Source organism: Betta splendens, chromosome 13, assembly GCF_900634795.4.
Source record: "Betta splendens chromosome 13, fBetSpl5.4, whole genome shotgun sequence".
NCBI classification, from domain to species: domain Eukaryota; kingdom Metazoa; phylum Chordata; class Actinopteri; order Anabantiformes; family Osphronemidae; genus Betta; species Betta splendens.
Window position 1 is genome coordinate 10,954,691 of NC_040893.2, and position 25,024 is coordinate 10,979,714.

A 25,024-nucleotide genomic window follows, 5' to 3' on the forward strand; every position below is an offset into this window, starting at 1 on the left:
ATCTTACTGAACATTAACACAAGGCATCCTTCACTGACATCATTATATAATATTTACACCTATTTATTAAAAATAAAATGCTCAATTTCATCAAAATAATTTATTTTAATACAAACTGTCAGGGCATGTTTTCATTTTACAACAAATAATATGAAAACCCCCATTAGCAACTGGTGAGATAGTTTGAAAGGACAAGTGTGTTCACATTCAAATTCCTCTATGTTACCAAGTTTATACATTTGACAGTAAAAACATAAACACTGTCTTAACCTTATACTGGCTCACAAGCTTTGCAAAACAAAACTGGACTAGAGGGTATCTCTCCTTCAAAGGTAACAGATTACTTAGTTGACAGAACTGCCTGTGCTCAGTCAGTGGGTTGCAGACTCTTTGTAGATATGATTAAAACAGAAAACATCACTTTTAGATGGATACTGCTGCCAATATGCAGGTGTGTACCCAACTGGAAACAACAGCAGAAGAAGAAGGCAAAGACATAAAATGTGCAAAGAGCCTTACAGTGAATAGCAGCTTTAAAGGTGATGATGCACTGATGCAGGATTTACCAAAATCTCCCTCTAAAGGAGATCATAATTTTTTTTGTTTTAACTCCATTATTTCATTTTTACATAAATAAAAAACATCTGTGTCATAGTCTAAAGGAGCAGCAATCATGTTTTGAGTGGAAAGTGAAAATCCACTGCCAGGCAGAGAGTAAAATTGTCTATGGTTTTAGATCATCCACTGGTCTTGGTCTTGGTCTGGCCCCTCCATGTCCACCTGAAAGACAGAGCCAGATTAAAGACTACTGTAAGACACCAAGAAAAAATGTGTTTTAGATATTTACTATTTCTAACAATTATATAACAAAGCACCTCATTAATCTCGCCATCATCAGGCGACTCATTATAGTCATTCATCTCATCCATGTCCTGCATGTCTTCTTCGTCTTCTGAGTCTTCCTCACTGTCCTCTTCATCCTCATCATCCTCTTCGTCCTCCTCCTCATATCCTGTCTGCACCCAGGAAATGTTCATATTAACACATGTAAAACACAAATAAATCAGTTTTTTAATCAAGAGCACTCTAAATATAGATGATCAAAACAAGCACAAAGGGTATAAATCAGAGGTAAATAGGATTTTTTTCTTTAAATGTATTTAAAGTCTAAGTGTAATAAACTGTTAAATACTAGCACAATAAAATGCAGTGGTTCTACGTATTTGTGCAATATACAAATTAGAACACAATCAGCTTTACTGTCATTGCGCTGGGGTACAACATAGGCTTATATAGTGTGAAAAGGCCAAAAATAATAGTTACTTCCATACATTTAATACCTCAAAAATCGGTTTCCCGATGGGCATCAAGTTGTTGTCCTTCTCAGCAATACTCTGCAACTGAGACCAAAAAAGAAAAATCAGCTTGCCACATTTGTACTTGGTTGATACACAGCAATTACTGAGGCCACGGGCTTGCTGAAAATGTTTTAAAAATTAAAAGTACCGTGCCAGTTAAATAGAACATTGCTACCCAATATTGTCATATCACCAAATGATAAAGAAAAAGCCTAAAAACATAATTATGTAACTGTTCCTGATCTAATGGTCATACTCCATTACTAATTAATCCATCTTAAAAGGGTAGGACCGCTAGAAATGATTATTACCTTAGACTGTCTTTACCAAGATATACATACACAAGATACTGTATTGATATTGGACCGATCGAGGACTGTGCATCACTTGTATTGTTAGGGCTTCAGGTTAAACAGGACTCATTAAGATGTGAGTAGCAGTGTTACCCAGGTTTGGTGCTGCTGCTCCTGCTGGTGCAGCTCGGTCTCGTCCACACAGGGCCGGTCCAGGTTGAACCACAGGGACTCCGTTATCCGGGGCAGGAGCGATGGGAACAGCGTGGACATGGCTGGAACACACGGACAACAACGCGAGCGTTAGTTTGTCTCCGTTTCTTTAGCCCCGCGACAACAACAAACGGCCCTTCTAAAAGGAAACACTACCAAAGTAAATATTACGTCTAGAAATAACAAAACTATAGAGTTAATTTCAGAACACACAGACAACACCAGAATACTAAAGGAGCACAAGTTATCGTAATGTACCGATTTAACGATCCTACTTCACACGAACATTATCAACATAAAAGTAACGTTTGCCGAACTAATTAACACCGTGGTTTACTTCATTTACCTGTAATCCTCAGCGATCTCTGACACAGATGAAATAACTGTCAGTCTCTCGCCTAAGCTTCAACAATTTCAAAAACAAATTTCTCCGGAAGCTGGTGTTCACCCATAAAGCTTCCTCTTCCTCTTTTCCGATGTATCGTTACAAAGGTTCCACAATACTCTTCAATAGATGCAAGCAGAGCATTGACAAAAATTATTTTCCACAGAAAATCAATCGCTTACAATGTTGTTTTTTGTTTTCTTTTCTTTTTGGTGAAGGAAACTGTTGTTGTTCCATCTAAAACATGAAAATTGATTCAAACAGACTTTAATTTTAGTGTTTCCAAATGCTGTACTCTCAATAAATAGTAATTTCTAATAATATGTGAATACCATTTGAACACAATTTTAAAAACCTATATATTTTAAATTGTCAGAACTATTTCTTCTAACACTTAGCTCATTATACTACGCTATATCAGCTTTATGCACTTTGGTGATTTATACTATTTTACCGTAAGTCCACTGTAACATGATTATAATGTTTAATGTTTATTTAGTCAGGGGAACTTATTTCCTTTACATAAGTTATTGGCTTCTAAGGTCACGCTGCCATTAAGCACAGTGTTTAATGCAGAGAGCATGATTGGCCTTGAGATAAGACAAACACCCTTACACAGTAAAATGCAATAAAGCTGGGCATGAACAAATTGACAAGAGCTTGTCATGTTCTTTCTTTGTCTCAGCACACACGTGACACAGACTTTGGACTTTGGTAACACAATAATTTAGAGACCTGAGCGTTGGGTCGTGCAAGCTTTCAAGTTTTCCACATTTTAGTCACATTCAAGTCACACACTCCCACACAAAGTTTTGCAGTAATGGGCGTTTTCTCAGCTGTTATTTAGTCTTGACAAGTGTGCCAGAGATAAAAGGAAACAGGAGACATTCATTTGAAGGAAAAAGCACAGACGAAGGAAACATCACAGAATCTGCAAGAAAGGTAAATCACATTTTGCATTCTATGATTGATTATTATGTTCATGCTTTGCTAATTTTAAAGATATGCCAGGGTAAAGAGTCAGAACCTAAAAAAAGTCTATTCCCATGGCTTCTGGGTCAAATCGCATCAGAGGCCATGTCATGGTAATGAGCCAGTCTGTAATCTAGGCTGAATTGATTCAAGTGTAACTGGATTTTGGTAATAACCAGCAGCGTTATCAATCAGCGTTGACTGTAATAACAGCATTGTTGAATTAATGAATCAACGTAAATAGGCCACATTAGATGCGTCCTGCTCTCCATTGCTCCTATATTGTACCTTACACAATGGCAATAAAGCCAAATCTAATCTAATAGCTCATTATTCATATGAGACTTAAAAAAATATTATGTCAGCGTGTACCTGGTTGTTTTAATGCATGACTCTAAGGTTTATCCAAAGGTAAATGCAAAGAGAAATTAAAATGGAATAAAACATACTTTCTGTATCAAGCCTCCTATTATAGGAAAGGTGACATTTCTCCTAATCTCTATTTTTGAACCACGAGCACATATGTGTAAAACAAGGAAAGTTTATATTTTATACATTATTTTATTTTATGTAGCTTCTCCAGTTTCTTCTTAAAAACAGTAGCTCCTCACATTCCAAAAAAAGCTATTCAGCACATTTAATAACAACCAAGGTTAATCTGTTCCTCTGTAAAAAGACTGATTATTTTTTGTTTCTCTCCTGTCTTCTTGCCTCCCTGCTGTAGAGCCATGTGGACTGTCCTTTGCCTGCTGCTGGCCCTCTCCGGAGGCGTTCTGCCTCTGGACAAACTCAACATGTGTATGGATGCAAAACACCAAAAAAAAGAACCTGGCCCAGAGGGAGAACTATTTCAACAGGTGATGAACATAATCTTCCATAATCAAAGACAGAACAAATCAAACAGTGGGTAGATTACACAATAAAATCACCAATTTACCCAGAATAACAAGTTTTACCACAGTGAGTTGAGACACATATAAACAGGCGTCCTTTGTGTTTCCTGTTTCCAGTGTGCTCCCTGGAAAGACAATGCATGTTGCAGAGCCAATACCACTGAAGAAGCCCACAAAGACAACTCCTACCTGTACTTCTTCAACTGGAACCACTGCGGTGCTATGAGCCCTAAGTGCAAGAAACATTTCATCCAGGACACTTGCTTCTATGAGTGCTCTCCACACCTGGGGCCCTGGATAAAGACAGTATGTACAGTATAGAGCAGCACTGCTCCCCGGTCTCCCTTGTATGTGTGCATTTGCAACACTAGATGGCAGCAGAGAACAATTACTTTATGTTATTCTTATAAGATATTAAATGCATTTATGAAGATTTCGGAGAGAAACTTTGCAATGTGCCCCAATTTTAATATCTAATGATTTTCTAAAAATAACACCTACAAACCTATCTTCTGTGTTTTTAAAGGCGAGTGAGCAGTGGCGCAACGAGCGTATCCTGGACGTGCCTCTGTGTATCGAGGACTGCAACAGCTGGTGGGAAGACTGCAAGAATGACTTCACCTGCAAGAGTAACTGGCACAAGGGGTGGGACTGGTCTTCAGGTAGGGTATACGAACCCCATTGGTAACCCTAACCCCCAAAAGGTTTAAAACACTGACACACTCAATCATCACTCATCATTTCACCAACCACCTGTCTCTTGTCTGTTGCAGGTACCAACAAATGCCCTCAAGGCAGTAAGTGCACAAAGTGGACTGAGGTTTTCCCCAACCCCAAGTCCATGTGTGAACAAATCTGGTCCAACTCCTACCTCTATACAACCTACTCCAAGGACTCAGGCCGCTGCATGCAGATGTGGTTCACTGGGCCAAACCCCAACAAGAAGGTAGCAGAGTACTACCTTAACAGCGCACCGCAACGCCAAGGTTTTGCCCCGACAGCAGCACTTTTCCTGGCAGCTGCTTGGTTTTCCGTATTTATGTATTAAAATATTCTCAAACTATCCTGCATTGCATTGAAAACCCCAAGAACCTTCTTGAACGTTGGTCTATCTCTGCTGTATTCAGGTTAGCCATTCAGTCTCATAACTCTCGCGCTCACTCATTATCTTGGCTAGAAAACATTTTGTGCACTTTCCCCTGAAATTATGTTTCTCCAGTTCTAGGAACGGTGATGTAAGTTAAGGGACATTCTTCAAATCTACTATCTGTTATCTAAAGTATGACCTAGATTTCGGTGGTAAAAGTTTAAAATTCAGGGTCACGTCTGTTCTAACCTTGTGCCTGTGAACTCTGAGTACAACCATCCACTGATATTTATAGTATTATTGTTAGAACCTTGGATGTCAGAGCCATACAACAGTAAAGTGATAATTCTGGATTACTTCACATGGAGCTTTGCAGTTTCCATATATATGTATAATCACATAAATGGAAAATAACCCGTTCGTACTTCTATGTTCTTCTGGTTTACTTTTTCGGGCCCTTTGTGCTTTGTCATTTACTTCTTAGTTATCCTTTCAGTCTTCATTATATCCAGCCTTTGTCTATGAAGCTGTGATCATGAATAAATAAGACTGAATTCATATTTAACTGTGCAGAAGGTTTGTGTAAAGGAAAGTATGGTACGTTGAAGATAAAACAACAAGCTTGTGTGTCTGGACAAGACGCTAACAAGTACAGACTTTACAGACGAGCTTCAAAACCCCTTGATAACATCAACCACCAGTGAGGAAACTCTGCTTATATGGAACATGGAACACTGAGCCCCAGCGATCAGGCATCACATGACCACTCTGAGCCAGCTAGTGGCTAGTGGGCTCCGCTACTGGGTAATTATGGGGTTCCAGTCCCCTGAGTGTGTGAGTCCATGAGAAACGGAGAAAATACAGCAGGAAGGAAAAAAGGAGAGTGTCCTCCCAGACATATAAATGTGCCTTACAGATGTGCACGTCTCCTTTTCCTGCTGTTTGTGTGTTTTGGTCACACGACTGTATGAATCTGTGAGGCATAAGATGAGTAAGTGTGAGTGTGTGGGTGTGCGTGCACGCGTGCACGTGTGTGCATGTGACTGAATGCCACGTCTGAATGTTTTGCCTCAGCTTTAGGCAGAATGTAACCGTAGCTGATACTGGTCTCTGCTCATTTTGAAAACATAATACTGAAAATTAGCAACTGACAGATCAGCTCATCCTTCCTGGTGATAGCGTTGTAGGTCAGCACTACAACTGTGACCCAGACCAATGGGCTGACTGCAGTGGGGAAGAAGCTGTTCTTGTGGCGTGAGGTCACAACACATTACCTGGAGAGACGGGAGGTGGCAGCCGATCACCTTCTCCGCTAAGTGGATGACACGCTGCAGCTTGGCCTTGTCTCTGGCCGTGGCGAGAAAAATAGAGATTAGAAGAAATGTCACCTTTCCTAAAATAGGAGGCTTGATACAGAAAGTATGTTTTATTCCATTTTAATTTCTCTTTGCATTTACCTTTGGATAAACCTTAGAGTCATGCATTAAAACAACCAGGTACACACTGACATAATATTTTTTAAGTCTCATATGAATAATGAGCTATTAGATTAGATTTGGCTTTATTGCCATTGTGCAAGGTACAATATAGGAGCAATGGAGAGCAGGACGCATCTAATGTGGCCTATTTACGTTGATTCATTAATTCAACAATGCTGTTATTACAGTCAACGCTGATTGATAACACTGCTGGTTATTACCAAAATCCAGTTACACTTGAATCAATTCAGCCTAGATTACAGACTGGCTCATTACCATGACATGGCCTCTGATGCGATTTGACCCAGAAGCCATGGGAATAGACTTTTTTTAGGTTCCACTGTCTTTAGAGCATTGAGCTCCAGGTTGTTAGCGTTCCACCATGACACCAGACTGGCTAGCTCCCTCCTGGAGGCTGACTCATCTCCGTCAGAGATGAGGCCGATGGGGGTGGTGTCGTCAGCAAACTTCAGGAGTTTGACAGACTGGTGTCCAGATGCGCAGCCATTTGTGTAAAGGCAGAAGAACAGGGGGGAAAGGACGCAGCCTTGGGGGGATCCAGTGCTGATTGTCCGGGAATGAGAGACAAGTCTCCCCAGGAAGTGAGGAAGTCTGTGATCCACCTGCAGGTGGAGTCAGGCACATTCAGCTGGGAGAGTTTGTCGTGACGCATGGATGGAACTATTGTGTTGAAGGCAGAGCTGAAGTCTACAAACAGTATCCTGGCGTAGGATCCTGGAGAGTCCAGATGCATTGAATTTGATTTACATGTTTCAATCATCACCATCAATATGCTGTCTTATCCACTAGTTACACTATTTACACAGAGCAGTTTATGACACATGGAATCTAGTTTCAAAATACAGAAATATGAAAATATTTGCTCACAATCCTGCAACAAACTTTTAATATCCCAACAGAATGCCATATTGTTTTTACAATCAAATCTCTCTCTCGCTTGACATCCTACGGCTGCTGTCACTAGGAGACAAACAGCTGAGCTCCTTCGACATCTCTCTGCGTTTCACGCACCTTTTCTGGCTTGGAGACCTCAACTACAGGCTGGATATGGACATACAGGTGAAGACACACACACACACACACACACACACACACACACACACACACACACACACACACACACACACACACACACACACACACACACACACACACTGCTGTGATGCTCCATCCAGGAATAGTAGTGGGATGGCTGCTGTCCCTGTGGCTATTAATACTCAGCGTTTCTGAGGTCACAGGCCTCATACAGTGGCCTGTCCATTTCTCGATCTCCAGTTTCACATAATTTTTTTCATTTTCCTACTAAGTATGTGTCTAGACAGCTTTTAAATAGTCATGTTGTCCATATTCGTGTCTATATTTAAGTGTTTTAAAATAATAAATAATTGAAATAATAACACATAATAATAACAAATTACCAAATAAAATGCAGTGAGCTTTTCAGTAGGCGGATGGTTACACTTAGGTTGAGATGTCCAGATAATGTATTTAAAGAGGTGTGAAGTGAAAGACATGTGAGCTACTAGTGTGTCGCCCAACTTTAAAAAAGGGATTTTCATTTACATTGTCAGGGTTGGAACCATGTGGGTGAAGTGTGGATTTCATAGGAAAATCCTCGGTTTACTCTAAATAGTGTAATCCTGCTTACAGCTAAAAGCCAAAAAATGAGTCTATTTCAACTAAAGCTAGGATAAAGGATTTGGTCAGTATTACAACAAAATGAAAAGTTTTTTTAGCCACTTTAGAAGTAAAAAGGTACTCTTAAAAGCATTCAATTTGTGCTGAAGAAAAGTTAAGGTACAGCTGCATATCATGAGGATCTAGCTCTTGTTTTTTATTTCGCCATCCTGGTGTGTTTTTATCCCCCCACATCCCTTTTCAGACTTTTCTGTAAAGTTAGCTACAGGTGGCCATGACGGGAGAAAAACCCTGCCTGGTTTGCTTTTCAAAATAAATGTCCCAAAACAAATGTGTCAATGCGTTGTTTTATTTTGAAAATACAATTGGGAAGTCGCCGGTGTGTAGGTAATAATGGGCTTGACGCAATTTGTCCCCGCAGTCGCTCCCCAGTCTGCAGTGTGGATTTACATACCCTGATTTCCGTGGGACTGGGAAGCGAGAGAGGAGGGTGCGAGTCCTTCAGGAACTGAGGAAACGGACACAAACAGCGCACTTGGCAAACCAACAACTTGTGCAGCCTCGCCGAGCAGCGGCTGGATAACGTTGGCGCTCAACTAACGCTGTCCGACCCGCCGCGCTCCCTGGACTAGTGTTCGGGTCTGGAGGACGAGGACCCGGAGGCTTTCCGGAGACGACGGGAAGCTGCTGCTGCTGCTGTTCAACCCGGTTTGAAGGGCTGTGGCCATGGCCGGGGGCGGCGGCGGCGGCGGCGGCGGGATCTCCCCCCTGGGGCCCGCACCGCCGATGTGGTATCACCGGGACCTGAGTCGCGCTGCGGCCGAGGAGCTCCTGGCCCGGGCCGGGAGAGACGGCAGCTTCCTGGTGCGGGACAGCGAGAGTGTGACCGGAGCGTACGCCCTGTGCGTCCTGTAAGTAACTCCACGGGAGTTCGCGGGAGTTGGGTGGAAGGGCCCCCTGCGTCCATTGGGGAGAGTTCTCGAGGCGAGGGAAGCTAGCGCGCGCGCCTTGAGCCGACGTGCAGCGTTAACGGCGCGTCTGTAAAGCCCGGTTCACTCCGTTCTAACTTTGCAGAACCACCCCGGACTGCGGCGACGCGCGGGCTTCGCGTGCCGTGGGTGCAGCGTGTGGCTGCCTCGTACCCACCCGAGCCTGCGTAGGCCGTTAACCAAGACGAGCGCGTTTGTTTACTTTCTCCTGAAGACAGTGAGTGGGAGAGTCTGTCCGTCTGCCTGTCTTTCTCTCTGCCTGTCTGTCTTTCTGTCTGCCTGTCTGTCTGCCTGTCTGTTTGTCTTTCTGTTTGTCTGTCTGCCTGTATTTCTGTCTGCCTGCCTGTTTGTCTGTCTGTCTGCCTGTATTTCTGCCTGTCTGCCTGTCTTTCTGCCTGCCTGTCTGTCTGCCTGTCTGTCTGCTGCGGTGGCGCACAGACAGCCTGCGGGTTGGGAGCAGCGGCACGGAGGGTAAATAAAGGCGGGCAGCTCCGGATGGGATCGCTGTAGCCGTGTTACCTGAACACAGGTACATGAACACGGAGTGAACGCTTCCTCTTTGCTGAAGCAGGAGATGAAATGTCCTCCAGTCCGCAGACTGCACGAACAGACAGGAATAAACGGATCTGATTCTCTGCAGACTCAATGAAAAGCTGAGCTTCCGCTTGATATTAGCGTAGACAAACTTTTTACAACTAAATATTCCCCACAGCTGATGCCCAGGATACTTAGTAGTAGCGGTAGTACTGAACCTTTGATTTAAAGTTATAAGGGGGTAAATGTGTCATCCTCCAGTAAAATACGCACTCAGACAGATTTGTGAGCAGTTCTGATGATCCCCACATAACTATGCTGTGCTGCAGTCATGCAGTCACTTACTTGATGGTCAACAACATTCCTGACATCCGTGCATCACTTGTTTCCGTTTTCTTTCTGCCTCCACCTCCCACTTCCTCCCCCTTTTCACCTTTTTACATCGTGGTCTTTCATTCATTTCAGATGTTTGTTTGCTTTTTTTCATCTCACCTAAGCTTCTAGTGGACAATGTATTGCTACTTCCACTGTATCAGCTACCAAATTAAAACTAGCGTAATGTAAATTACGCTGTGCTCAGCGAGTAAGGCAAATTTAAAACAACAGCAAAAGCAGATACTATATGGTTCGATATACACTATATAACCTTGGCTATTAAAGATCAATTGGAAACTGAAGCTGAATCTTTAGTAATGGGTGTTACACAGAGCCGCTGTCAGATAAAGGATTATCTGATGAACAAGCACGTATGACTTAAAAACTAATCAAGCTGTATAAACAAAACAAGTAACGTAGCCAGGACCTCAAACCCACACTTTTAGTTTTAATCCAGTGGAGTTGTTTATCACCGGTCACTACTCCGCTACTAGTTATGTGGACAAATGTTAACAGGCGAGTTAGACAGAAACTGCCTGTTTGACATTAGGGGTGAAATAGTGTTTTCCAAAAACCGCTGATTTAATAAAGGAGCATATCCGGTCGTCAGATGATACATTCATTTCTTATCATAGTCACAGGATGTAATAATTATTACAAAAAAAACACACTTCCAGGATGTAATATATGAATCACCCTCGACTTGAATCGGCCACAGACACACAGATCCTAGCCGTGACCCAGTGTGGGCCCTGCAGCGTCTGAGCTGCATCCAAACACCCAGGTTCTGTAGATATTTGGCCCTACAGCGAGTTCCTGCCAGGATTTCTACCTGATCGTGGCCTCTACATCTGACATTTTGTTCTGCCTCCGCCCTCGTGACGGCCGCTGGCAGCGTCGTACTTCCCCTTTGACGGCTTTGGAAGCACCAGCGTGTTTAGGAAGTCTTTCCACTCCGCCGTTGTGTGAAGTTGGTAACTTTGCAGAAGTTGTATCCGCAGCGGAGCTGGCTCCCAGACCAGACTGTCTTTATATTTTTGACTTTCACTTCCTCTTGCTGTATAAATTAGTCTCTGGGCTTTGAGTTTTGTGTGTTCAAATGCACATTTTAAGGGGTGTGTGCTGACCTTTTTAGGAAATGACCCCTCAGAGAAGCTGACTGTTTATAAAATAGTGCAAGGGTTGTGTTATAAAGAATATGTTGCACAGTTACAGTATTAGTTACAGTGCTTACTGACTCTAGCTACTCGTGATAACATAACGAATTTGTGAGATGTTTCCACCTGCAGTGCCACATTGTTCGCTCCCTCGTGTGCTGAGGCCATTTGCTCATGAATGTCTTGAGTCGACACATCTCCGTGTCGATGACAGGGAGACACTGAAGGTTTTTCTATTTTTACTGTCAGGAAGATGTTCCTCAGAGCGCAGCGCGTCCAAACATGTCGGGGTTCAGGCATGACTCTGTACGTTTCAGTGTGTGTGTTTTGAGACCTGCGTGGTTCTGTGACGGCATTCCATTCACCACACAGGAGAGTGAGCACTGTGTGTGTGTGTGTGTGTGTAGATGCACAGTTATGGCACCACATAACCGTGCATCTACATACACAGCACTAAACAACATCATTCATTATGGAGTGAAGCTGTTTTATGTCGCATACTTCAAAACGAGTTAGCTCAGTGCTGCCTAGAGCTCAGTCACGTGTTGTTCCTGAAGGGGGATGTTATCTGACCTCTGTGGTTTTGCTTCTTGTTTGCTCTTTAGGATATTAAGCAAATTGTCTGATTACCTTTTTTATTACACTTACAGGTGGCTGCATGTGTGAGAAGAAGCCTAAAATGATATATGTATGATATATTTATATATTTTATATAAAATTCTATGACGATTGATTGATAGATTCATAGCACAATCTCATTACCCTCAGCCCGGACTGTTGTTGATGGCAAACGCTTGCTGAGTGCTCTTTGGGTCTATAGTATGTCTATCCCAGAACAACCCTTCCTCCCGGTACAACTGCTGCTACTGAAACAATAGTATTTACTCCGAAGAGCTGGAGAGAATCTCATCAGCTGCCAACAGGAAGACACACAAACGCGAACTTCTGTACACTGCACTTGGTGGATGGATTATTCACCACTAGACGTACAGTACAATTGTGTTTATAATCTGACAGGATTACATCTAGATATAGATCAGAGGTCAGATGGACAATAGGGATAGTTCATGTGTCAGGCTTTGCTTACCCCTGCACCCACCCTGGAAGACTGTGTGTGTGTGTGTGTGTGTGTGTGTGTGTGTGTGTGTGTGTGTGTGTGTGTGTGTGTGTGTGTGTGTGTGTGTGTGTGTGTGTGTGTGTGTGTGTGTGTGTGTGTGTAAATAATACAACAACTTTTTCAATTTTACAATCCCAAAAACTGCTGCCTCTGTAAGACAGAATGGATTTCCACCATTAATATTTTGTATCTCCACACACTGACACACATCCTGTACATACAGTAAGTGCAGGGTATAATATGGAGAAGTAGAATCTTTACTGAAGTGTTTTGCATTATCTGCCCACACTCACCCGTCTAAACAGATGCACAGCCGTGACACACATGCACCAACAACCATCAACCACAGTGTTTGCTAGGCAAATTGAACATTTTCTGTCCGGTCCACTGAGCAGACACGAAGAGCTCACATGGAAATCGTTGAGCTGCAGCTTGTGACTGCAGGCGTATAGTCGTGGACGTGCAGTCACAATGTCAGAGAATTGATCAGCGAGTGGGTTCAATGTTAACTGAAATAACCACATAGAGATTTAGTAAAGTCTCAGATCATTTTATTTTGTAAATGTTACTGTACTGTAAGGACTAGATCAACTCTGCTGTGTTTTAATGCATCAGTGAAAATAAAGCCCATTTTCAGGCATGACAGACAGCAGCAGGTTGACACTCTGTTCTGTGTGTAATCCCCCCATACATACATAAACACACCCCTATGCACTGAGGTCAAGTACAACAGTTTATGCGCTAATGCCTGATTTGAAATCTCTGGCTGAGTAACTACTGCTCCAACCTACCGACCACGTTTCTCTGCAGGTTTCAGAAGCATGTCCACACATACCGGATCCTCCCAGATGAAGAGGGATTTTTGGCTGTGCAGGTAAAGAGAACACATACACACACACACACACACACTGTATTTGTTTCAGTAGCAGCTGGCAGCCAGAGATGCTTGTGTTGGCACCGATCTTGATCAGTCACACACGCGCTCGCACACTCTCACACTCCAACAAACAGCTTCTTTGTGCCCCGTGGCCAACAGCTGTGAAGTCCCCACCACCCGTAGCCGCAAGCGCACACACTTCATACTTCAAAGCGTCTGCGTGGCCACATCACACATATGACTGCTATATGGTTTTTATGAGGTCATAGCTGTTACAGTGAAACTAGCCATAGCTGCAAAAACAGACGTTCCTGATACCTATTGAGGCTACTGGGTCACATTGGCCCCTAACCAAAACTCATACACTACATAAACTGCAAAACAGAAGGGAGGCAAAGGCATTCCACTAACATGACTATTGATAGCTAAGTAGTTTCAATGTAATTGTAATGTGCATACCTCTCCTCGCTTCCTCTGTCCCTCTCAGACATCCCAGGGTGTGCAGCCTAAGCGGTTTAAAACCTTAAATGAGTTGGTGTCCTTGTACCTGCAACCCAGCCAGGGTCTGGTCACCACCCTGCTCTATGCTGTGGACAGAGAGGAAACAGTCAGTGATGACAGAGACTACTCAGGTATCTCTATCCTTTATCCAAGCACGCTCACCCAGCCTCCATCACTTTGTGTAGTCCTATCCTGTTCATCCCACTGAAGATGTAAGGAAAAGATGTGAGGAGGGAAAAAAAAGAGTTGTTAAAGCTCTGTTTATAACTGTGTCTCAGCTAATTATTCAGGTTGTAGAAATTGCTTGAAGCTTTTATAGGTTTAACACAATTAGCGCTCACACTAATAAATGCCTGTAGCTGGAAAATGCAGTTTTATTAATGGAAATATGTATGTAAGCATACAGAGGCCTGGACTGGCATGGTTTTAAGAGCCAGCGAAAAATAAGGAGAAAGAAACAGTTGAATGAGAGAAGTGGGATGAAAACCATGGGACTCTCTCTCTGCAGCATGTGTTGTTGGTGCTTAACCCTCATTTTGTGTGATTGATAGATGGGGAGGATGAGAAGCCGCCACTCCCTCCTCGCTCTGCCTCTACTTCAACTCCTCCTGGACCTGACACACCCACAGACAGGTACAGTCTTTGTCCAGATCACACCACTAATATGTACACACCTTTATCATGTCTATCAGGAGATGAACAATGGCGGTGAGCTCAATTAAGCAGCATTTTAATAAGCTTATGTTTTGCATACATACTAAAAATAAAGCTGGGTGCAGGAAACATGACTGATCTTTGAAGCCACAGTGTGAATCATTTTAAACGCAAAGTTTGACTATGTTCATAAGTTCAATAGTTTAGCCTTTAGTTCCCCTTCAGAACTCAGGCAGTATATAGCATTTCTCTAAAAATACGTGACGTGTAAGTCCTGACTGCGTATTTGCTGCACATCTGGGGCCTAAGATGACAAAGCATCGCTGTAATGCAAGTTAAAAATGACAAGACAGAAAAACAGTCACGCAGACGATGCACGTTACAGATAATCATCATTGAATTTGTTTTAGCCCTCCGGCAGCGAACGGCCTGAGCACCATCTCCCATGAGTACCTAAAGGGCAGCTACGCTCTGGACCTGGAGGCCGTCAAGCAGGGAGCTTCCTCCCTGCCTCACCTCAACAAGACACTAGTGGCCTCCTGCAAACGGCTCAATGGGTGAGAATCCCAAAGCAGCCCATCTGTATATACCACAGACATGGGCTTATTCTTTTGTTATAATATACTATAGGACTACTTGTTCATGACATTAAGCTTCTAATACACTATAAGACTTCCTGTCCCTCCTTAAAGAACTGCGAACTACCTCATCCTGTTGTTTTGTTTGCATGTTGCATGCTCAAATACAGCAACAAAATCATGTGGTTATATTATATTGTTTATTATTGCGTTTCACAGTCCCAGTTTCCATACAAACAGCATCTCTGGATCTGTGTTTTTTCTTTCAGGGAGGTGGATAAGGTTCTGTCTGGACTAGAGATCCTGTCTAAAGTCTTTGACCAGCAGAGTGCCTTCATGGTGTCCAAGATGATCCAGCAGGTACAGCTCCATGAACTCTTTGAATGCAAGATGGGAATGAAGTGTAGTTCTTCCCACTCTTTCTAATTGTGCGCCTCTCTGTGTTCAGTCAGTGAATCAGGGTGGAGACCAGGAGCTGGAGAACCTTGTGACCAAGCTGGCGGTCCTCAAGGACCTGCTCTCCTCCATAGAGAAGAAGGTACATACTGTACATGTCCTGCATTTGGCCATGTGTAGGCTTCGCCTCGCTCCATCTGTCTCCCTGTGTGTTTGGTGTGTGCACACGCCACACACAGACCTCACGCAGCTGCCAGCTGGAGGTGGCCAGTTGAGATAACCCTCCGCGTGTGATGGATCATTTGTCCACAAGGCCTGCCAGCTGCACCAGTATCCCAGTGGGCTGCTGGGTGTCTTGTTGGGTCCTTGATAAACAACACGTGGCAGACACACATAAAAAGAAGGATGGGCGTATTGGGTGACATTTTAGGCACATGCTCTTTGTCTGATTGTTGATGCAGTCTGTTAAAAACCTATTTAAAATGTGTAGACAACCAGGCGCGTATGATACTATTAAACATTTCAAGGATATGTTCTGGCAGCAGAAAGCCATTTAGTTGGGTTTTATGCCTTTTATCTGTACTTTGAAAGTAAAGTGTGACCAGCTGTGCGTGTGCGGTAATCGTTGGACTTGACTGGTAAGAAGCAGCTTCAGCAGGCTGGGAAGGAAATGGTCTCAAGTGCCACAAATCACATGGTGTGACTGGCTCCACCTTCCCTGCCCCTGTGAGCCTGAATAGGAAATAGGAAACTGTTTCCTTGTTGATACAAACACTGATGCTGAAAACAATACGGTTTATTTCTGTGTTTTTAATGTCTATGTTGCTTTCCCTCTTTTTATTTTTTATCTCTACTTATTGTTTCATCTCCCTCCCCTCCTATTGTTTTCCCCCACAGGCTCTGAAAGCTCTCCAGGACATGAGTTTATCCTCTCCATGCCCCCCTCCTCCTCTCTGCATGCGTCACAGCAAAGCAATCCCAGTGCAGGCCTTTGAGGTATGTGTGTACACACACACACACACACACACACACACACACACACACACACACACACACACACACACACTTTAGTGGTTTTCCGATGCTATGATGCCTCAAGATTTTATTTCTTACATGCAATCAGAAGTCTATGGTTAGTTTAGTTTAATTTAGTTTCATAAAGAACAAACTGAACTAGTAAAATAAGCTGTGAAATTTCACATTCTTCACCTGACTGTTAGACATTTTTCAGCAGAACTGACTTAAGTAGTGTGAATTAACTTCTTGTAGCGTCAGTGGCTTTGGCATAGCATTGGCATTTACTGTAGACATTTAGATATCTTAATATTATAATATATAAATATATATGTTTTATATATTTATACATATACTTATATAGCATTATTATAATAGCATATAGTCTTAGTTTGGAAGCAATGTCATGTACCACACCTAATAGGAATCAAGGAGTTTTGGTTAGGGGCAGAAGCAATAGACCTGAGGAGAGAATATGGCCAGTGGCAGCACTGCAGGGGATGTGAGACGGAAGAGTAAAGGTATGTATAAGATTCTAAACATTAACTGTCAGAGTCTCTGTGGTTGGATCCCTTCAGCAGTTTCCTGTTACACAGGAACACAAAATGGTGCTACGATAGTGAGATATCTGTAAGCTGTGGCGCACATGATTCGCCCACTCAAGCTCTAAGGCCTCTTTGATGTTTAACTTGTAATGTGGCTCAAAGTGACAACAGGAAGGTGTTAAATGGTTAAACCTATTTTCTGATAAATTCAAAGTCTTGTCTTGTCACATAACTTTCAACATTTCTGAGTAATGATGATCAGGTCATTGCCGACGTTTAATGCTGCTGATGCAGCAAACCTGTTGTGTATGTGAAAACATACATACAGTACTTTCACTTTGGAGACCCCTGGTGGCTCGAAGATGTAAGACGACGTGAAATAAGACTGTAAATCCCTCTCGTCTTATCCGCTGCAGGTAAAGCTGGACGTTTACCTGGCAGAGCTGACGAAAATAGGAAAGAGTCAGAAATACACTCTCTCAGTGGACGTGGAGGGAGGACGACTGGTAGTGATGAAGAAGGTGAAGGACAGCCAGGAAGACTGGACCACCTTCACACATGATAAAAGTGAGACGCTCATAGACACTAACCAAATGATTCAGAAATAAAATCTGATTAAAAGACCAGATCTTTAATGCACCATTAATGTCTGTTTTTCCTTCTCCATCTCCCTCAGTCCGCCAGCTGATCAAGTCCCAGCGTGTGCAAAATAAGCTGGGTATTGTTTTTGAGAAGGAGAAGGACAAGAGCCAGAGAAAAGACTTCATCTTCACCAGTGCCAAGGTCACGCATGCACACACGGACACACACTGAATGTTAGTGCTGCTGCCTTTTGTTGCAGCCTCCACTAACTGATGTCTGTGTGTGATTCAGAAGCGAGAAGCATTTTGCCAGCTGCTGCAGCTGATGAAGAACAAACATTCCAACCAGGACGAACCAGACATGATTTCCATTTTCATAGGAACCTGGAACATGGGTTAGTCAGGCACGCACACATTATTAGAGGTCATCTGTGTTACAGCAACACTCACGTACTGCTAGGAGTGTGTTTGATGATAAACTTGATATTTGCCTGCAGGTTCGGTGCCTTCGCCTAAATCCGTGACCTCGTGGGTTTTGTGTCGTGGCCTTGGGAAGACTCTGGACGAGATGACGGTGACCATCCCTCATGACCTTTACGTCTTCGGAACCCAGGAAAACTCGGTGGGTGATCGTGAGTGGGTCGAGTCACTTCGTGCCGTGCTGAAGGAACACACAGAATTGGATTATAAACCGGTGAGAATATATTTCAATAAACTCGCATTAAATGCTGGTTGGTAAAGTTTCCCAATATTTAATTACATGTTATTTGTGCTTATTTACAATTACCAGTCTGATTAGGGACCAATGGGAAAGAATGATGGAATGCAACAGCCGTGATTGCACATGTGATTATAATGTGGGTTGTTCTTGGTTATAGATCGCAGTTCAGAGTCTGTGGAGCATAAAAATTGCTGTGTTGGTGAAACCTGAACATGAGAACAGAATTAGCCACGTGGGAATGTCCAGTGTGAAGACGGGCATCGCCAACACACTGGGTAACAGCAGGGCTTTGTTCTTCCTTTACACCTTTAATCCTTGACTCACAATGTTCTCCTTGATGTCAAAGGGTTACTTTGCAAGCAAATAAAAGTAACCCCAGCCCTGTAAAATGATACCCCGATATATTTCTTCATCTGATTAAACAACGTGAGACATTTCTGTATTGAATTTGCATGTGTGGTGTCTTGGCCTCCCAGGTAACAAAGGAGCGGTGGGTGTGTCGTTCATGTTCAATGGGACATCTTTCGGTTTTGTGAATTGTCACTTGACATCAGGGAATGAGAAGATTGCCAGGTACCTTCCACTGTCCCACACCACATTTTGCTCACATTCGTCTTTTGACCCTTTAGTGTGTGTGTACACCGGAATCTTACTTTGTAGGGACAGACCGCCCTTATGGTAGCTCTACTCTCTTTAAAAACATACAGATACACACAGCACACAACATTTTTACCTTTTATTTCCTGTAATATGACCTTTGACCCCCACAGGAGAAATCAGAACTACCTTGACATCCTACGGCTGCTGTCACTAGGAGACAAACAGCTGAGCTCCTTCGACATCTCTCTGCGTTTCACGCACCTTTTCTGGCTTGGAGACCTCAACTACAGGCTGGATATGGACATACAGGTGAAGACACACACACACACACACACACACACACACACACACACACACACACACACGTGCACTCTGTTATTACATTCTGAGATATATATTGTGGTTTTATTATATTTGTGTGCAGGAGATTTTAAACTACATTAACAGGAAGGAGTTCGACCCCCTGCTGAAGGTGGACCAGCTCAACCTGGAGAGAGAGAAGAACAAGGTCTTTCTACGCTTTGGTCAGTTAAAATACATGATGACGAACAGTCAAGAAAATACGACTAACGTGTTCATGTTCAGTGTTTTACTCCAGTTTATATATAGTTTTCAGTCTTTCTGATTGTAGATGTCTTTTCACAGCGGAGGAAGAGATCTCATTTCCTCCCACCTATCGCTATGAACGGGGCTCCAGAGACACATATGTGTGGCAGAAGCAGAAAGCCACAGGAGTACGTATACTATTTTATATTGATATTTTTAGACTTTCTTTGAGTCACTCTAAACATCCCATGTCTCCTTCACCTTGTCCCAGATGAGGACTAATGTTCCATCATGGTGTGACAGGATCCTGTGGAAGTCGTACCCAGAAACCCACATTGTCTCCAACTCCTATGGTGAAAGGATCTGCCTATTGCTCCAACAGTTTAGTTCTGGTGGTGTAGCTACGTACTGTGTTTAACAGAAAAGCATTAACATATGACCTTTTGTTTACAGGCTGTACTGATGACATAGTGACCAGCGATCATTCCCCAGTCTTTGCTACCTTTGAGGTGGGGGTGACCTCCCAGTTTGTCTCCAAGAAAGGTACAAATGAATTAGCTGAATGAATTATCAGTCAATGCTCATATTTGTTCCTCTTAACCGACTCCCTCTTCCCATCTGTTGTTGATCATTCTGAAGTCTGGTTAATGTTTCAAACTCTCTTCACATTCATGACCTATGATCATGTTACTGCTCCATTACTTCTTCATTCCCTGCTCCCCATCTGCTTCCTTCCAGGCCTGCCAAAGTCTTCAGAGCAGGCCTACATCGAGTTTGAGAGCATCGAGGCCATAGTGAAGACAGCGAGCAGAACAAAGTTCTTCATTGAATTCTACTCCACTTGTCTTGAAGGTTAGATAACAAATCTGCTATTTTTCCTCTTTTTATTTTTATTCCCAGGTGAATATAATAAAGTTGTATCTGCTTTCTCGTCTTCTATGGTCCTTTCTCCCTCCCCATCTCAGGAAGTCAGTAATTCCTTTAAGCTAGAATCCAGTTTTACCCTGTGCTGTTCCCATCGCCCTGTTTTTGAATGAAATGCAAAGTTTTCCTCCTCTTCTTTCTTTCCTCCCCACCTTGTTCCCTTTGTTTCTCTCCCACCCACTCTGTCCTGCATTTCTCGTTGTTTCTCTCACCTGCAGAGTTTAAGAAGAGCTACGAGAACGACAGTCAGAGCAGCGACAACGTCAACTTCCTGCGTGTGGGCTGGTCCAACAAGCAGCTAACGACACTCAAACCTTTGCTGTCAGAGATCGAGTACCTGCAGGATCAACATCTCCTTCTAACAGTGAAATCGCTGGATGGATATGAGTCCTATGGTATAAAGATGTGACTGCAGTTGGTGTTTCTAGCGTGGTTTCACGGGTGACCGTTCTTCATTTAATCTGACAAAAAGAATGTTTTTCCCCTGACCAGGAGAGTGTGTGTTGGCACTGAAGTCAATGATTGGAAGCACGGCACAGCAGTTCCACACCTACCTGTCCCACCGTGGCGAGGAGACAGGAAACATAAGGGGGTCCATGAGGGTCAGAGTTCCCTCCGAACGGATGGGAACCAGGGAGAGACTCTATGGTAATGTATAAATGTCTAGTCTGGTGCACCATGCAGACAGACAGTGGATGACTAAATGTATGGATAGAATCGACGTTTTTTGTAACAAGCTACTTATTGTTGCCTTTTAGAGTGGATCAGTGTGGATAAGGACGAGACGGGCGGACCTAAAGGGAAATCCACGATGGGTTCTAGACCAGGACATGAGTATGTCAAGTCAGTACAATCTGCTATTTGTTTTGTTAAATGCAGAAGTCAGATTGTCAAATGGAGCCGACATTATTGTTAATTATGCTAAATGTGTGCCTTCAAGCCTTGCTGTACATGTTAAATTGGAGATTCTGGATTTTCCATTTTGCTAATCTGAGTCCTATTACGTTGTTTCTTTGCAGGCCGTCTGTGGTTCGTAAACAGTTGGGAGAGCTTGGGAAAGTCAGCGAAGAGGGCGAAAGGAAGGAGGAAACTGCTGCAAGGTACAAACAAATTCATATGCCTTATGCAGAGTGAGCACCATGAACGCCTTTTGATTTTATATAGCAATAATCTGTTCATCTGTTCTTCTTCATTTATACTGTGAAGATCCAAGCAGGATACATTGGACAGCGATCCATCCATCTGCAAGAACAGCTACAATAATCCCGCCTACTACATCTTAGAGGGCGTTCCCAACCAGTCAGCAGCCGCTCTCTCCCCCGAGCTTCTCCCATCTCCTACCTCTGCGAATCCCCAGGCAGCTAAAGCCCCTCCGTCCTCAGCTGCAGCCCGAAACAAACCCCCCTGTTCGGCCTCGGGGCCTCCTCACACACGCAGGCCATTGACAGGACACCCAGTTCGTGCCATTAGTGAGGAGGGCTCCTCAGAAGACGATGGAGGCGTTTGCATGACTGGGGCTCAGGTTGGAGGTGTTGGAGGCACAGTTGGAAGCACACTAAATCGGCCGCCTCCTGATTTCCCGCCTCCTCCTCTGCCCAAGGGAGCCCTGGAAATGGCTGCAGACCCTACCTTCCCCAAACCTCGTCCTCTTTACCCGGACCTAACTGAGGTCAGGATCTCAGCAGCTGGCACCGCTGCCCCAGCGGCCTTGGGGGAGGGCTTCAGGCGAGGGGGCGGAGTCGGACCGGGGGCGCTGGACGACCAGTCGTGTTCTGTGCTGCAGATGGCGAAAACGCTGAGTGAGACCGAGTTCCCGGGGCAGCCTCCACGCGCTCCCTCAGCACCGCCGCCTCTCAGAGGGCCACCCATGGGTTTGGGTCTAGATGCCTGCCGTACATTCCCCCCCAGGAACCCCATCACAGAGAGCATTGCAGAAGACATGCCTGAGGAGGTGACCGATTAATCAGTTCTTCAACAAGACAAGCTCGAGTGCTGCTTTTTTACTGGTCAACCCAAGTGAGATGCAGAATTCTTTTGCATCTGTGATGAGATGAGATGATTGATTTTTTTTTTCTGTTCAGGGACTTTGGGGCAGCAGCAGTTCATCCTTGTCTGTGGGGGAATCTTCAGTGGGGGAGTGGCTGCAGAAACTGGGACTGGAGCGGTATGAGCAGGGTCTGTTACACAACGGCTGGGACGACCTGGAGTTCCTGAGGTAAAGCTACCGCTCTCACTTGTGTTACTGTGTGTATATTATTTTAATTCATGACGAGGCAGCAATTTTTATCCTGCTGTTTTTATACTAGTTGGGTTTCTGTGTTTTTCTAGTGATATCACTGAGGAAGACCTGGAGGAAGCGGGGGTGCGTGACCCCACCCACAAGCGAATGCTGCTGGAGAGCCTCAGGCAGCAGCCGCAACCGAAGTAAACTGTACCAAACTGGTCTATGACTGGTCCAAACCTGGTTCTGCCAAAGTCGCCAGGTCCTGAGAGGCCAAATCACAGCTGAACTGAACTGTGGAATGTGCCACTTGATGCCAGACTGTGCCTTCTGAGAGAAATTGCACTCCATTTACTCCTTTTGCAAACACTTTTTGAACCAGCGTCCTTTTTTAATGTGTACTGTATACGTGTTGTCATTGTGATCGACGTGGCCTTATTTAATGAGGATCCTTTTAATCCTTGAAGCATCACTACATAACCCCGTGCTTCTATTCTTTGCTGGATAATGTTATTTTCAGAAATGGGACAGAAAAGCTGATATTGACATTGTATGATCAATACTGACCTGCAGCTTCAAGCGGGAATTAAGACGCTTTTCCTTAGTTCTGAGGAACATTAAGTGAGAAGTAACAGAGTTTTGATAGAAATGGATAATTAGAATTGCATTAGTTTAAATCTAAATGAAAAGGACTGAAAAGGACTTTGTAGTAAACCAGAGGCTCAAACACTCAGCCTGTTCAGTTCAGACTGTATTAACAATAATGTGTTCTCCTTATGACTCTCAGGTTTTCCCCACTGATCTAATCACTAAACTATCTGTCAGCTAATGGCCCAGGTAGAGCAGTGGCTTTACTTCTGTGATGGAAGTGAACAGGAAGTGGTAGCAGGTTTGCTCAAGGAAGCCCGTGTTGTGTCATTGCGTATATTTATGGTTGTTTTTGTTTTTAATGATAAAGGGAATATGCAACAAACCAACGAAACCAGTAGAAAATGTGTACATTTCACCTTGGTCTAACATTTGAGCAACTCTTAGTCATCAGCTTTTGGCATGACTTGCCTCCAGTGTGTAGTGTGCCTACACCAAGTGTGTGGGGACAGTCTGTGTTTGACTGGTCGGCAAACATGCCATCATTAATGCTGCACCAAGGTGAAATATCACTTAAAAGAATTTATCCAGTGCATTTGTCATTCTCAAACCTTTACTGTTGAGGGCGTAACATTTAATTTATAATTAATTTGCAAGTTACACGTGTCGGTTTCGCATGTTTTAAACGTTTTCATTTTTAATTGTGTAAGTGGAGCAGTTTTCAGGGAGTAGGTTCATACTTAGGAAAGCTAGAGGTTGTTCCACGTCAGAGTTGCTAAGCAACGAATTTAACCAAAACATTTAAATGTGCGCTTTCATGTCATGTTTTGTTGCATTTGTTTTATTACTGGCCCAGATGTTTAGGACCATGACATCTGTATGAATGGGAGATGGTGTCACCTTTTTTAAATGACATCAAAACAGGAAATGGGTGATTGAGCCAGGTTTCAGTAGGACACGAACGTGAGGGCCGTTGTTCACTGATGGACCCAGCAGGTGGTGCTGTTACTCCATTAACCTCGTGTAGTAAGTCATACTTCAGTTAGTTCAGCCGTTTGCTTAGTTTGTAACTGATCATGTTCAGACTGCCTTCATTTAATCTTATTTTAAATCCTCAAAATTGACCAGAAACCACGGAAAAATGAATTAGCAAATACTAATGTGGATTTATCAGCATAACGGACACATTTGTTTAATTGATGTGGATGATTCAAATATTACTAAATTACCTGATTTTCATAAATATGATATTATGTCAAGAACCTGACTGTAGCTGATTTAATGGAGTCTAATTTTATTTTTTGACCTAAATACTAAATACACACAACCTTAGCCTTAGCTACATGTCTGTATTATGTGATATTTTAACAGCCAAACGATCCTAATTGAGAGTCGGTGGATTCACCATTGAGATCTTTTAAATGCCATGTGTTTTAGGCCTTGTTGACCTTTCAGTGTTCTCTGTGGACTTGCCTTCGTTGTTTGCTTCTTCATGTAGTCCTTTCCTTCAGTTGTGTTAAGTTAATACAAATTGTTCAAACCATGTGCGTTTTTGCAATTAAAATCTAATATTGTTCCTTATTTTGCAGAATACCTTATTTGCTTAGTCTGTTGCCTGCAGGGAAAGCTGAGAGGACGAGTCAGTAGACCTGCCTGGTTAATGGAGAGGAACGGAGTGTACGGTAACATACGACATAAGTGGCTGTGATTTAACTTTCAATTTAGCTGAGATACTGGAGCTCTTTGTGACTTTGTCTGACTTTGCGCT

At 43.4% G+C, this 25,024-nt stretch overlaps 3 protein-coding genes across 5 annotated transcripts; 2 read left to right on the forward strand and 1 right to left on the reverse strand.

Annotated features, from left to right (window-relative positions):
* Nucleotides 1–85: 85 nt before the first annotated feature.
* anapc15 (anaphase promoting complex subunit 15) lies at nt 86–2,358 on the reverse strand. 2 transcript variants are annotated; one of them, XM_029171169.2, is made up of 5 exons: nt 2,211–2,358; nt 1,805–1,926; nt 1,341–1,400; nt 876–1,016; nt 86–780 (listed from the first exon to the last, which is right to left on the reverse strand). In XM_029171169.2, the coding sequence occupies exons 2-5, from the start codon at nt 1,922–1,924 to the stop codon at nt 733–735; spliced, it is 369 nt and encodes a 122-aa protein (XP_029027002.1). In that variant the 5' UTR covers nt 1,925–1,926; nt 2,211–2,358; the 3' UTR covers nt 86–732. The 2 variants fall into 2 exon arrangements, with proteins under 2 accessions (XP_029027002.1, XP_029027000.1); XM_029171167.2 differs by having other exon boundaries at nt 1,332–1,400.
* Nucleotides 2,359–2,654: 296 nt separating this feature from the next.
* Nucleotides 2,655–5,759, forward strand: folr (folate receptor). The gene is made up of 5 exons (XM_029171166.3): nt 2,655–3,191; nt 3,946–4,078; nt 4,232–4,420; nt 4,641–4,776; nt 4,888–5,759. The coding sequence occupies exons 2-5, from the start codon at nt 3,950–3,952 to the stop codon at nt 5,160–5,162; spliced, it is 729 nt and encodes a 242-aa protein (XP_029026999.1). The 5' UTR covers nt 2,655–3,191; nt 3,946–3,949; the 3' UTR covers nt 5,163–5,759.
* Nucleotides 5,760–8,747: 2,988 nt separating this feature from the next.
* Nucleotides 8,748–24,837, forward strand: inppl1a (inositol polyphosphate phosphatase-like 1a). Of its 2 annotated transcripts, none has more exons than XM_029171163.3 (27): nt 8,748–9,249; nt 13,321–13,384; nt 13,875–14,019; nt 14,440–14,521; nt 14,953–15,099; nt 15,390–15,480; nt 15,569–15,658; nt 16,414–16,512; nt 17,492–17,642; nt 17,752–17,858; nt 17,949–18,051; nt 18,154–18,350; nt 18,535–18,652; nt 18,854–18,950; nt 19,148–19,286; nt 19,402–19,501; nt 19,623–19,711; nt 19,795–19,876; nt 19,977–20,066; nt 20,262–20,375; nt 20,666–20,842; nt 20,940–21,095; nt 21,206–21,290; nt 21,467–21,547; nt 21,654–22,398; nt 22,529–22,662; nt 22,776–24,837. In XM_029171163.3, exons 1-27 carry the CDS (start codon nt 9,065–9,067, stop codon nt 22,873–22,875), a joined length of 3,768 nt encoding a protein of 1,255 aa, XP_029026996.1. In that variant the 5' UTR covers nt 8,748–9,064; the 3' UTR covers nt 22,876–24,837. The 2 variants fall into 2 exon arrangements, with proteins under 2 accessions (XP_029026996.1, XP_029026997.1); XM_029171164.3 differs by having other exon boundaries at nt 21,206–21,281.
* Nucleotides 24,838–25,024: the final 187 nt, after the last annotated feature.